Below are 13,375 nucleotides of genomic sequence, written 5' to 3' on the forward strand. Positions count from 1 at the left end.
AAATCCAAATACAAAGCACAACAAGTTATTTATTATACAAGTTTTCATAAACAACAAATTAAATGTTAAATTGTTATAGCAACATACCATGGTAGTAGTTTTTTATCTTAGGTGATTTTGAAAAAAAAAATGTGTGTTGTGTAACATTACAAATAGTTTGCCGTCTGCTGCAGAGTGGATTGTTGATAATTGCGCATTCCGTTCCAGGACACCGAGCGCACCACAGGTTGCAAAATGATGAAACTTAAGTAACAAATTGTACCACCCATGACTTATGTTACTGTTAATAGGAAATCATTTTTTTTTTTTTTTTTTTTTTTTTTACCGAAAATATGAATACAATTCAATAGAAAGAATTTTTTACATTGTTGTGAATCTTGGGAGGGAAAAATGTGCCATAAATAAAAACTTCATGTATTCTTGCTGCGATTATAATAAAAAAAATTTCAATAAAATAACCATCATAATTGCATGTGAATAAATTTGTTTTTTCTTTTTTGATTATTTGAGTATTGTAGAAAGAAATAATAAAGGAAAAGAAATATTAGCAATGTGAAAAAAAAAAATTTGATGCAACGAAGTTGTTTTACAAAATGATTTTACCACCAAGACAAGGTTTCATAATGTAAAATTAATCATAATTGCTCATTATCTCTGAGTGCTATTTAAAGCTGATATTGGCTTGCCCCCTCCCATGTTAAATATATTAAAATTTTAATGTACTTGTCCATGTTTGAATTTGGACAAAACCATTCATCATTTTTAGGGAAAATTTAAAAATATTTTCCTAATTGTTAACACAATATGTTTTATTAATTGAATCATCAATTTATCCTCACTTAAATCAAGTAAAAATTGAATTTTGGTAAAATCCTTTGGAAATTACCTAAGTGAATTAATAATTGATAAATTAAAATGAACAAAGTATACTCAACTTGAAATTATGAATTTGTTTCATAAATTAAAAAGTAAATTATAAGGGAAAATAGATAAATACTTTATTTAAGTAATATAATATTCACTTCTAATTCAATAAGATGTAAAATCTATTTCAAAATTCCTTGTTGACTCCTTGAATTTTTAGATTATTCTAGTTGTATTATGCAGAAGTTCGGTCAGATCTCTGTCAATTTTATTGTTGTTGTTCTGTTCGGTCAGATCTCTGTCAATTTCATTGTTGTTGTTTTGTTCGGTCAGATCTCTGTCAATTTCATTGTTGTTGTTTTGTTCGGTCAGATCTCTGTCAATTTTATTGTTGTTGTTTTGTTCGGTCAGATCTCTGTCAATTTTATTGTTGTTGTTCTGTTCGGTCAGATCTCTGTCAATTTCATTGTTGTTGTTTTGTTCGGTCAGATCTCTGTCAATTTTATTGTTGTTGTTTTGTTTGGTCAGGGTCAGATCTCTGTTGATTTTATTGTTGTTGTTCTGTTCGGTCAGATCTCTGTCAATTTTATTGTTGTTGTTCTGTTCGGTCAGATCTCTGTCAATTTTATTGTTGTTGTTTTGTTCGGTCAGATCTCTGTCAATTTTATTGTTGTTGTTCTGTTCGGTCAGATCTCTGTCAATTTCATTGTTGTTGTTTTGTTTGGTCAGATCTCTGTCAATTTCATTGTTGTTGTTTTGTTCGGTCAGATCTCTGTCAATTTTATTGTTGTTGTTTTGTTCGGTCAGATCTCTGTCAATTTCATTGTTGTTGTTTTGTTCGGTCAGATCTCTGTCAATTTTATTGTTGTTGTTTTGTTCGGTCAGATCTCTGTCAATTTTATTGTTGTTGTTTTGTTCGGTCAGATCTCTGTCAATTTCATTGTTGTTGTTTTGTTCGGTCAGATCTCTGTCAATTTTATTGTTGTTGTTTTGTTCGGTCAGATCTCTGTCAATTTTATTGTTGTTGTTTTGTTCGGTCAGATCTCTGTCAATTTTATTGTTGTTGTTTTGTATTGTTTTTTCACAGACTTTTATATTGTTATTATTTGCTGTGAAATATTTTAATTTTCTGAGCTTGGGTTTATAGAAGTTGCATGTTTGTGCATTTAAACCCGGTCTGAGGAAAGTATCAAATTAAATTTTTTATTTTTGTCAGCAAAGATATTTTATGAATACAGACAATAAAAAAAAAAAATTAATAAGACTAAGTGTTGGCCATGCAAATTCACATTTGATCCTAGCAAAGTTTACACAGAATCTAATATTCGTATCAATTCCTTTTTCTAGCTTTATACAAATTCTCATCAATTTTTACTATGTAGGTTTTATTTCTGAAAATTGAATTCCAATTAATCAAAACCACGGGAAAAAATCTTTCCATAAGATATACGATCGATGAAGTAGTAGTGGACACTTAGAAAATGACATGTGGATTTAAACATTACACTTCTGAATATTCCAGTCGACTTAAAATTTATCTTTGAAATTGTCAATAAAACAAGATAGATGAAAGCAATAACTTTTTGACTTTTGACGGGGAAAAAATTTTTTGCACGGTGATTTCATATTATCCACTTGACTACAGTTGAGGTAGATTAAGCCGTGTGGCGAAAAGTCATTTCACTTGTAACATAAAGTAGTATCTGAAGTAACTTTACATTATTGAATTTTTCATGGACTTTATCAAGTCAAACATTTTGTCGGGCTGATACGTTTATATTGGTACAGGGTCGTTAGGATATTTGGACAATGTTTGCGATGAGTATACAAGGATATTTACACAATTTCTGTTTCAAATGATAAGACTTTACTGGTCAGCTTACGATGGTCTGACTTTTGCTGAACATTACGTGCATTTTATTTATATAAGTGACCATGCTCAAATAAAGGCGTAAATGTGTCGTATTTTTATGAAAATTTTTTTTGGTCATTTTTGTGAAAAAATGTCAATGACCTATTCTTCTGCTCTATGAAGTACATGATTATTATTATTGATGGAGTTTATTGACTTGTTTGATTAATTCGGAAGATTGTCAGAGCATTAGTGTGGAATGTTTTGTTTTATCAGGGAATTACACAAATAAAGTGACTGTTACTCAGAAATATTCATTGTGTGATAAGGTTTTAATGGTTAACATAGAATAGCCTTCTCAGGGATGCTAATTGTGATTCCAGGAAAGAGATAATTTTGTTTAGGTTTTGCTTTGTAATCAGTAGATAGGTTGCTATGGATAACGAATATCAGTTGTATTGTGTTTTAAAATGATACGATGATTTAAAGAAATGTTAAACTAAGTATTTTAGTTGTTAAATCTAATGGGCACAGAAGTGGCGTCCAGGCCACCCATTCCGCCTGGCCTTAATGTAGGCTCAAACTCACAAGGCCCGGGGCCGGGCCGCAAGAAACGGGAGAGGGAGCGGTCATTTTCTAGTTCTGGAAGTATTAACACTTCCACGAATCGTATATATAGCCGAGATTATCAGTTACGTATTCAGGGTCAGAAATACAATCTTGCCACAGCCTTTGTTTGTATGGGTGCTAAAATTCATCAAAGATTCTCACCGTCCCAGGATGAAACTCAAAAATATTCTCATGGATCTCAATTAATGTTTGAAGAATTATCTTCACATAATGTGCCAAGACGAGCGCAAAATCAAAATTCTCATGTTCGTAGATGTAAAGAATCTCCTCAGGATTTAGTTAGGAAAAAATACGGACATTCCCCGGAATGCTCGAACTTAGATGTCGAGGTTGTGGGATTTAATCATAGGAAAACAAACTCTTTAGATCTCAGTCTCCAATATTTGGAATCTCATGAATTTTTAGAATATTCAAAATTTCATCAAAGGTATGTACTGTATTGTTTTTTTTTAATTACAAGGGTTGTCATGACAACAATTTGTGCTGATCATGTTTGTGGTGAAATGTCTGTCTGATCTGTCAAAAGAAAAGCATTTTAGGGTTTATTTATGTGAACAAAAATATTTTTAGGGCAACATTTCTATACTGATGTTTTAACTTTTGTTGGGGAGATTTTAAAAAAAAAATTATTTATAAATTTAAATCTATCAAAACAACCTTTTAACAAACACCTGAATAAAATGTTTTTAAGAAAAGGTTAAGGAATTTTACAACATAAGTCAATGAAATAGTACACTCTATCTTTATGACAAAAAAAAAGTATGTTCTCGTATTTCAAGTCAATTTATATTAAACAATGTCATGTTTATATTTTAAAGAAAATTACTTTACACATTTTCATAAAAAATGACAAGCTACTATATTTTTAAGTCACTTGTAGAACTTGAGCACATAAAAGGCAGTTTAAGATTTTTTTTTATATTTTTTGTGATATATTTTTACTTCTTATAATTTTGATATATTTCTGTATAGACCAAATTTACAGTGTTTCCATGTACCTATGTACATTGTAAAAAAAGAAAAGAAAACTGGTACAAAATAATGAATAAAAACAGAACTGGTACAAATTAATGAATTGAAACAAAACTGGTACAAAATAATAAAAACCCAAAACAAAGGGGTACAAAATAATGAAATTAAAACAAAACTGGTACAAAATAATGAATAAAAAAAACTGGTATAAAACAATGAATTAAAAACAAAACTGGTCTAAAAAAATGAATTGAAACAAAACACTGGTACAAAAGAATGAATAAAAAAAAAAACAGGTACAAAGGAATGAATAAAAACAAAACGGGTTTAATATAACTAATAAAAACAAAACGGAAACAAAATAATAAATTAATTTAAAAAAGGTACAAAATAATGATAAAACAATTTAGGTGGTACAAAGTAGTGAATAAAAACACTTTAACTGGTGCAAAAATTGTAAATAGAAACAAAATTGTAGTAAACTTGTGAATAAAAACAATTAAGTGGTACAAAATAAAGAATAAAAAAATAGATGTACAAAACCATAAGATTGAAAACAAAGAATAAAAACAAAATGGGTACAAGGTAATGAATTAAAACCAAACCTGTTTGTATTAAACAATGATTTAAGTATTAAACAATGTTTTAAAAGAAAGCTCGAACAAAATAGTGAATAAAAACAAAACTGTTACATTTTGTAATAAGAAAATTAATAAAAACAAAACTGTTTTAAATAATGAATAAAAACCTGAAACAAAACAAAGAATAAAAAGAAAGTGGTACAAAACAAAATTGGTACATTAAACATTCAAGAATAAAATCTAAAGTAAATGGGAAAAGGAAATATCCGGTGTGCAATAAATTAAGAGTTAAGTAACAATTATTGAGTATTGTTTGTGTTTTTGTGAATGAACAATGTTTTAAGATTTAATAAAATTAGTAAAAATAATTGACATAAGCTTACAGATTTCATTATATACTTATATGAATTGATTAGAAATTAGAGTTTTTAAAATGATTAATATTCTTGTAATGAAAATATATAGCCCCTTGTTGAATGATGTTGATAAACTTACGACATTTAACTCAAAATATTTTGTGGTGAAAAGATGATTTGATCAATTGCAAAAATACATCGCTGAACTAATAATTGTATTTTCATGTAAATTATCACCGCACCCGGAACACCAGAAACAAATTTACGTTCCTTTTTGTTAGCGATAATTATGTTGATTTTTGTTTGACACAGATGATAAATTTTTCCTTTTAATTTTGACATAAAATCCCTTCTTCTAAGTATTGGATATATAAGAATGTTCTTCATTTTCATTGAATGAAACTCTTGATTCTGTCATGAAATGACAAAATTTAATTGAATTTGATTGTACATTAAATTTAAAAACATTAATGTAACATGAAATAAGTTCTTTTTTTACATACTTACGGTTTCCATTCCCTATAAAAAGAACAGGGGTGCGTTTCACTAACATACTAATACCTTATCGTAACTCCAATTTGAACGTAACTTTTTGCTTAAGCAAAACTTACGTTTTAATTGCGTTTCACTAAACTTTCTTAGCCACGCATTTGCATAGGTTTAAACGTAAAGTTACGCTCACTTAGTACTGCTGGCGTGAAATTGCAAGTTCTGTTTAGTGAAACACAACTAACGTAAATTTACGTTTTGCGAAAGTCCAAATTTACGTGAAAAGATACACTAAACTTACGGAATGTTAGTCAAATGCTTGCCAGGACTCAGTCTCAGTTACAGGAGCTTTAGTGGCTTTAGAGTGGTCAGATTTAAGTGGCTAATTTCAAGCACTTAGCTATCTATACTTTAGTTTACAGATGGTCAGTGGTTGTGATTAGTTGTGTTCTTCTTAACTTAATAATGCACAGTTGGGGGGGGGGGGGGGGGTGCATCAGTCATTTCTTCTTTCGGACAGTAAATCTGGGAAGTCGCCATGACCTACACAATGTCAGTACGACCTTTGTCATTTCATTTGATTTTTAGGTTGAAAGTTGGACTGTATTTCAATACTGACTAGTCTCCATTGTTTGGCCGAAAGTCTGTCAAAAAGTCATTTAGTTGTGCAATAAAACTTGCAGTGTTTATTACCTATATATAACGTTGATCTATAGGTTAATTCTTACAATGGCTCGTCTGTTTAGGTGAAAAGTGTGATTTTCTTGATGAAGTAGAATCATTATTGACCGATTTATTTTTATGATCTTATTAATACAGGGTGTGGTTTCTAATTTCAACTTTGATAAAAGTTTAAGTGATTGAAATACCGTTAAAGATTCATAGGTCACACTTTTTCGTAAAATTTGAAAATATTTTCACATTTATCTGACCTGGGTGACCTTTTCATACAGAGACCAATTGTTGAACTTATTTTAAAATATTTTCAAGAGATTTTAATGATGTTTTAGTGTGAAATATTGTTAAGTGGACAATTTATAATGTAATATATATCTATTTATATATTAATATTTTACAGTTTTGAAACATTATTAAAAATATCTTAAGGGGTATCAAATTAGGTATATTTTACAAAGACAATAAGTTTGACAAAAACTGTGATTTTATTTATTTATTTTTATGCCCCCGCCATGTAATGGCCGGGGCATATAGTGTTACCCTGTTCCGTCATTCCGTCCTTCCATCCTTCCGTCCTTCCGTCCTTCCGTCATTCTGTCATTCCGTCATCATCAGTTTCCGTTCATTATCTTAAGAACGGTTAGACATATTCAACTCAAATTTGACATATGGATATGTCATGAGAAAATACAGGTCAAGTTCGAATTTGGTCATGGTTCGATAATTTTTGGCAGAGTTATGCCCCTTTTACTTTGAAAATAATATGAAATTTCAGTTTCCGTTCATTATCTTAAGAACGGTTGGACACATTCAATTCAAACTTGACACATGGATATGTCATGAGAAAATACAGGTCAAGTTCGAATTTGGTTATGGTTCGATAATTTTTGGCAGAGTTATGCCCCTTTTACTTTGAAAATAATATAAAATTTTCAGTTTCCGTTCATTATCTCCCCAATGGTACAACACAATCAACTCAAACTTGACATATTGATATGTCATGAAAAAATACAGGTCAAGTTCGAATTTGGTCATGGTTCGATGATTTTTGGGAGAGTTATGCCCCTTTTACTTTGAAAATAATATGAAATTTTCAGTTTCCGTTCATTATCTCCCTCAAGGTACAACACATTCAACTCAAACGTGACATATGGATGCGTCAAAGGAATGCGCAGGTCAAGTTCAAATTTGGTCATGGTTCAATGATTTTTGCAGAGTTATGCCCCTTTCACTTTGAAAGTAATATGAAATTTTCAGTTTCCGTTTATTATCTCTCCAATGGTACAACACATTCAACTCAAATTTGACATATGGATATGTTTTTGGAATGCCCAGGTCAAGTTCAAATTTGGTCATGGTTCAATGATTTTTGGCAGAGTAATGCCCCTACCACTTTGAAAATAATATGAAATTGACAGTTTCTGTTCCTTATCTACCCAATAGTGTCACATATTCAACTTTAATTTGACATATGGATATGTCAAAGGAATGGGCAGGTCAAGTTCGAATTTGGTCATGGTTTGATGATTTTTTTGCAGAGTTATGTCTCTTTCACTTTGAAAATAATATAGATACATCTTAGGAATAAGCAGTTCCAGTTTGAACTTGGTCGTGGTTCAATGATTTTGAACAAACTTATCTTTCCTGAATGTTGGAAAAATTTTGAACTTTCAGTTTCACCACTCATTCTTTTAGCCATTATTTTGGCTACAAATATGCAATATGCTATTTCTAAAAGGTTAAGACTGAATAATTTCAGTGCTTTGAACATTGTATGGAAATAGTTTGTGTTAACATTGAAAAGTTTTAAGGGCTTTGAACTTAAAATGAAAAAAATAATTAAAGCACCATCTGAAATTTTGGCTGCATGCGGGGGCATCCGTGGCATGATGACACATTTCTAGTTTTTAAGATGTATTTTTCCAATTATAAAAGTTGTCAGTTTTCTTTTTTTGAAAGGTTTTATTTTTTTTCTATGTTCAAAAAAGGGTTGCTTTTAAGTAAACTGTAAGGGCAGGATAGGAATTACATGTAAGATATTGAAAGACATGAAAGAAGAAGAGAAGTTTATTTAAAGGCAAAATATGTCTCAGTAACAAATAAATTTGTGCTTCTTTAGAAGGCTGGCAAACATGAGTTTTATAACGTTTAAATGATGCTTTAAGAGTATAAAAGTTGTTTATCACCTGAAGATAGTAGTGCTGAATGTGAAATAATTTGTCATAAAAGTAGCAAAATGTAAACAAAGTAGTATTTTGACCTCCATACAAAATACTTAATCCTTATATTAAATATACTGAATGTCAAAAGCAAAAAATTGTTGTATTAAATAATTATACTGAATGTCAAAAAGCAAAAGATGGTTGTATTAAATATACTGAATGTCAAAAAGCAAAAGATGGTTGTATTAAATATACTGAAGGGCAAAAGATGGTTGTATTAAATATACTGAATGTCAAAAAGCAAAAGATGGTTGTATTAAATATACTGAATGTCAAAAAGCAAAAGATGGTTGTATTAAATATACTGAAGGCCAAAAAGCAAAAGATGGTTGTATTAAATATACTGAATGTCAAAAAGCAAAAGATGGTTGAAGTCGCTGGCCAGTATGAGTTACTTTTTTTTTGTAAACTTTAACAGGACATCAAAATTAAAAAGATTTTGAAAAACAAAAATAAAAGCGATCCTGAGACAAAACAGACCTTTTCTTACAATAATATCTAAAAACATCAAAACTTAAATTGAAACCAATTTAGTGAAAAGAAAATTATGCTCGAAGCTTCCCAGAATGCAGTAGTTACTGTATAATTATTTCATAATAGACTACATAATTTATTGTATACCGATGAAGAAATATGAGGCGAATGTGAAAATTTTGAATCAACAATGATATGATATGATGTGAGAGTAAATAACTTTTCTTCTATACGTTAAATAGTATTTAGTTTCACCAAATCAGTCATTATAGCAAAGAAAACAGAGAAGAAAGCACTTGTTATGAAATTGATAAACTGAAAGCAAACTATCATGCTTTTGAGAAGAAAATTATCCTTTGGTAGATTTCAGAGATTGATTTTTTTGTTATAATACTAGTTAAAAAGTAGAAGAATTACAATATAGTTAAACCTGTGATAAAAGAAGCTTCCTTTTGCAAAAGGACCGAAACAGTATAAACCCTTTTATATTCACGGCTTGATTATTGTCTTTCTTTCCTTTTCATTTTTGTTGTTGCAAAGTTTTACATTATATAATTTTTGTAGAGTTCTTGTCTACCAGTACAAAAAGGTCACTGAATTATTCATTAGATATTGACTTGGAAGACACTGTTACTGTATGTAAAAAAAATAATGACTTCATAATAATTATTGTACAATGTTATACATGTATTATAAAATTAAGATAATAGTAATATCTCATTCAGAATGAAAAAAAAAATTCAAACATACATAAAAGCATATACTTATAGCACAAGCTGTAATAATATGATGATATGTTGCCTTCAAAAACTGAATATATCAATTTTCATTTCATTTTAAGCTGTTTGAAAAATATCGGTAATATTTTCACTTTAAGTGATGTACAATGAATGATAATACATTGAGAGGGATTGGGAATTCCATGTGTTTGCTCATATTAACTAGTAGAATTGCATCAGGGTGAGTATAAAAATTGTGGCCTGCTCATAGAATTTAGCATATTTTCGATCACTTTTGTGGGATAAAGTATATTTCACAGGACAGGTGTAATCCAGAAACCAGCGTACTACTGTATATACATGGTACGTGTACACATATACTTATATAGTGACTCGTTTTCTATATTTACTTCATTCTATATTTTCAGACGCGGTTTATCGAGAGTAACGTTAGATGAACACCCGACAAGTTCCTTAGAAATTGTCGACCCCCAAAGCTTGCCACATGATTTCTCCAACAAAATTGTTGAAGCTATATCAAAGTAAGTTGCTTTTATCATCATGTTGTCGGCCAGAACTCAGTGCTGCCAAAGGTTTAATGTTTGTTGACCTTTTTAACTTTCTATAGCTATATAGGCAATGTCAAATTACCTATGTTTGAATTTTGGGACGTGCAAATTTTGAATTTTTTAAGGCCTACAAAACTTGGGTCTGCTTAAGTTCAGTGTCTTCTGCTGAAAATTATGCATTTATATAAGACATCAAAGGGTGTCTTCCTGAAAAGCATTTTTACAAGTAAATGTTTGATTTTAAGCTATAAAAGCCTTTTTAAAAAATTCATTATCACGTTTTTATTTATTGTTACCTTAATGTGTTACTATATTACATTTGGTAAATTATTTCAATCTTGCAATATTACGCTATAAAAGTTGAAATAGTTTATAATTGTATAATATTTAAAACAGCATTGAGAAATATTCAAGTTGATTTGATTTTCAGTGATATTTAACATTCATATTTTATAGGACATTGAAGTCCAAAAAAAATGCAACCAGAATAATTTCTGTATAATCAAAATTTAATGTTACAGCTTTACCTCAAGCTATTTAAAATAGGTAGATCATAGAAAGATTGAAAGTTAATTATGCCTCACATGCTTTATTTACTATAAATATAGCCTAACATGATATCAGAGGGTAAATATCCATAAATACGGAATATTATGTTGTAGTAGCTTTCTGAGGCTTTGTATTTTGCTACGAGCAAAGGCGAGACCGAAGGTCGGGTGAGATATCAATTTTCCAACATTGCAAGTAGAAAAATTCTACTTGGTTCTTGAGCAGTCATGTTAGTTATTCTGTTAAAAATCGGCTACCTCCTGGTTAAAAACTGATGGAATAATGAAGAAATAAATATCACATTCCTGACTAAGGGTAATAGAACAGACTGTTCACCCTTGAAAAGATAATGTACATCACCCTCAATTAAGTAAAATTGCCTCCGTTGACATCAATTTTTGAAAGTGATCATGCTTTCAATTATTTATGAAAATAGCAATCAAAGTGTAAAATAAATTTTAGATCACTGATATTTTCCATCAATTTCATGAAAAGCTTGTTTTTTTGTTTTTTTTTAGTTTTCAAGAAACGCCATTGAGTAGTAATCGATCATCACCAACCATCACTGAGGGCGAAATAGCTAGCTCTAGTCCATCTATTGTACAGGGAGATATATGGGGTACCGGAAATACTACCGAACGAAGTAGCGTAGATTCACAATACTCTTGGGATGTAAGTTCATGGCGGTTTTTATCTTGTGTTTTGTTTTCTATAGTTTAGTACATGTATTTAACTACATTTTTTTATTCAAGCGATCTTTGGTATATATTATAAAGGAATTCGCCAGGACTGGGCAATAAGTTTGAGCGAAGGGAGGTATTCAAGCTATCCAAGTTTGAGCGAACAAAGTTTAGCTGTATTTTCTCAAATGCCTTCTTTGCTGAGTGGTTAAAGATTCTGATGTCATATCACATCGACTACACACCTACATGATTTACTCAAAGGCATTTTTTTTTTTATCCGAACACTTAGGAAGAATTTATATCAAGATTTAGCTACATGTAGGGAATGAATTAATTGATGGTGGTTTTACCAAGAAGTTGAATACCAATTTTTACATAAAAAATCATCATTAGTTAAAGTACATATAATTACAATATTTGCTAACGTGTTAATAATTTTATATAAGGTGGTGTCACATGTAAGGTTAACTAGATAAGGAACTGAACTGGCAGTCCAGGAATGTCAAAAAAAAAGCCATTCTATGTTAATTGCTGTGTGTTTTTTCTGAAATTATTTAATTCAGTCACTGGCATTATTTTGATGATATGGGGTTATTTGAGTCATAAAAGAAAATTTTCTTAAAAAGTGTTTAGTTAAATTTATTTCAGGTGATTGAAACATATTTTACTGAAAGAAATAAATATTATAACACACTTTTGCATCTCAATGATCAAAATTACGTAGTCATGCAGTTTCCAACTAATTCTTTAAGTATTTTGTTCCAAATAATACTTATTTATCATCATGATTTACTCATCCCACAGTCATGCTCTTAACAAGGTTTCGCTGTTGCCAAGCAAATCGTGAATTGTTGGTCTCCTTTGGTAAACAGGAAGAATTTTAGACTAATATATATATAGTTGAATTAAATAATGTGCAAAACTGAACTATAATATATATAAAAAAGGCTTGAAAACGGTGAAATTATCATGCCAACCCAACCGTTCAATTCTGAAAAAACTTCTTAAGTAAATCGAAATAAATTTTGTGAACATCGGTTCAAATTAAATTCTTTGGTATTTTAACAATTTTTTGTAAAATGCGAGGAATGTGAAATGAGGCTAAATAAATCAGCTAACATCATTCTGCCTTTTTGGGGGTAAATTTAAGTAACGTTATTAAATTATATGACCTCAGAGCTGCTACATCATTTTATACATAATGAGATAGGTGCACGAAATTTCAACATAAACAGTTTCATTTCTCTATAACACCTGCTGGTTTTCGAAAATTAGAAAATTTACGGGAAATCTGTTTTTTTTTATAAATGTTATATTGACGGAAAAATTGTTTTTTAAGCTACTCGACGTGATGAATCCTGATGAAATTAATAGTTAGCTAGCGAGAGCTTTAAACTTCAAATGTTTTGTAACATGCGAACGCGCATAGCTTTAATGTTTAATAGCTGTCGTACCATCAGAATCAGATTTTACCTTTGAACTTCGCACAAATTGCTCAACCTGCGCAACCGTACAGAATTTGGTATGCTTTTACAGTGTATTGATAAATAAACTGTATCTGTACATGATTACAGAAATATTTTTTATTCATGATTGATCAGATTGGCTGAGGAGATATCAATATCAATTTTTTAATAATGGTTGGAATGTTCCATACAAAAATCTATACTTAATTACCGCAAATATGCAAATCAAAAAAAAAAAAAAAATAGAATCTAATGTAAAAAAATTCTTTTC

General features: G+C 30.0%; 2 protein-coding genes across 2 annotated transcripts in view; one reads left to right on the top strand and one right to left on the bottom strand.

The window, feature by feature from the left end:
• Positions 1 to 1,080: 1,080 nt before the first annotated feature.
• Positions 1,081 to 2,620, bottom strand: LOC132740689 (putative uncharacterized protein DDB_G0286901). The gene is made up of 2 exons (XM_060728640.1): positions 2,583 to 2,620; positions 1,081 to 1,909 (listed from the first exon to the last, which is right to left on the bottom strand). Exons 1-2 carry the CDS (start codon positions 2,618 to 2,620, stop codon positions 1,081 to 1,083), a joined length of 867 nt encoding a protein of 288 aa, XP_060584623.1.
• Positions 2,443 to 13,375, top strand: part of LOC132740694 (protein FAM149B1-like) — a 49,970-nt gene continuing 39,037 nt past the window's right edge. The window contains 3 exon segments of the mRNA XM_060728661.1: positions 2,443 to 3,773; positions 10,266 to 10,379; positions 11,474 to 11,627. Coding sequence (XP_060584644.1) covers positions 3,241 to 3,773; positions 10,266 to 10,379; positions 11,474 to 11,627 — 801 coding nt within the window. The 5' untranslated portion in view covers positions 2,443 to 3,240.

This window comes from Ruditapes philippinarum, unplaced genomic scaffold (genome assembly GCF_026571515.1).
Source record: "Ruditapes philippinarum isolate M1 unplaced genomic scaffold, ASM2657151v2 ctg418_1_1_1_1, whole genome shotgun sequence".
Taxonomy (NCBI): Eukaryota; Metazoa; Mollusca; class Bivalvia; order Venerida; family Veneridae; genus Ruditapes; species Ruditapes philippinarum.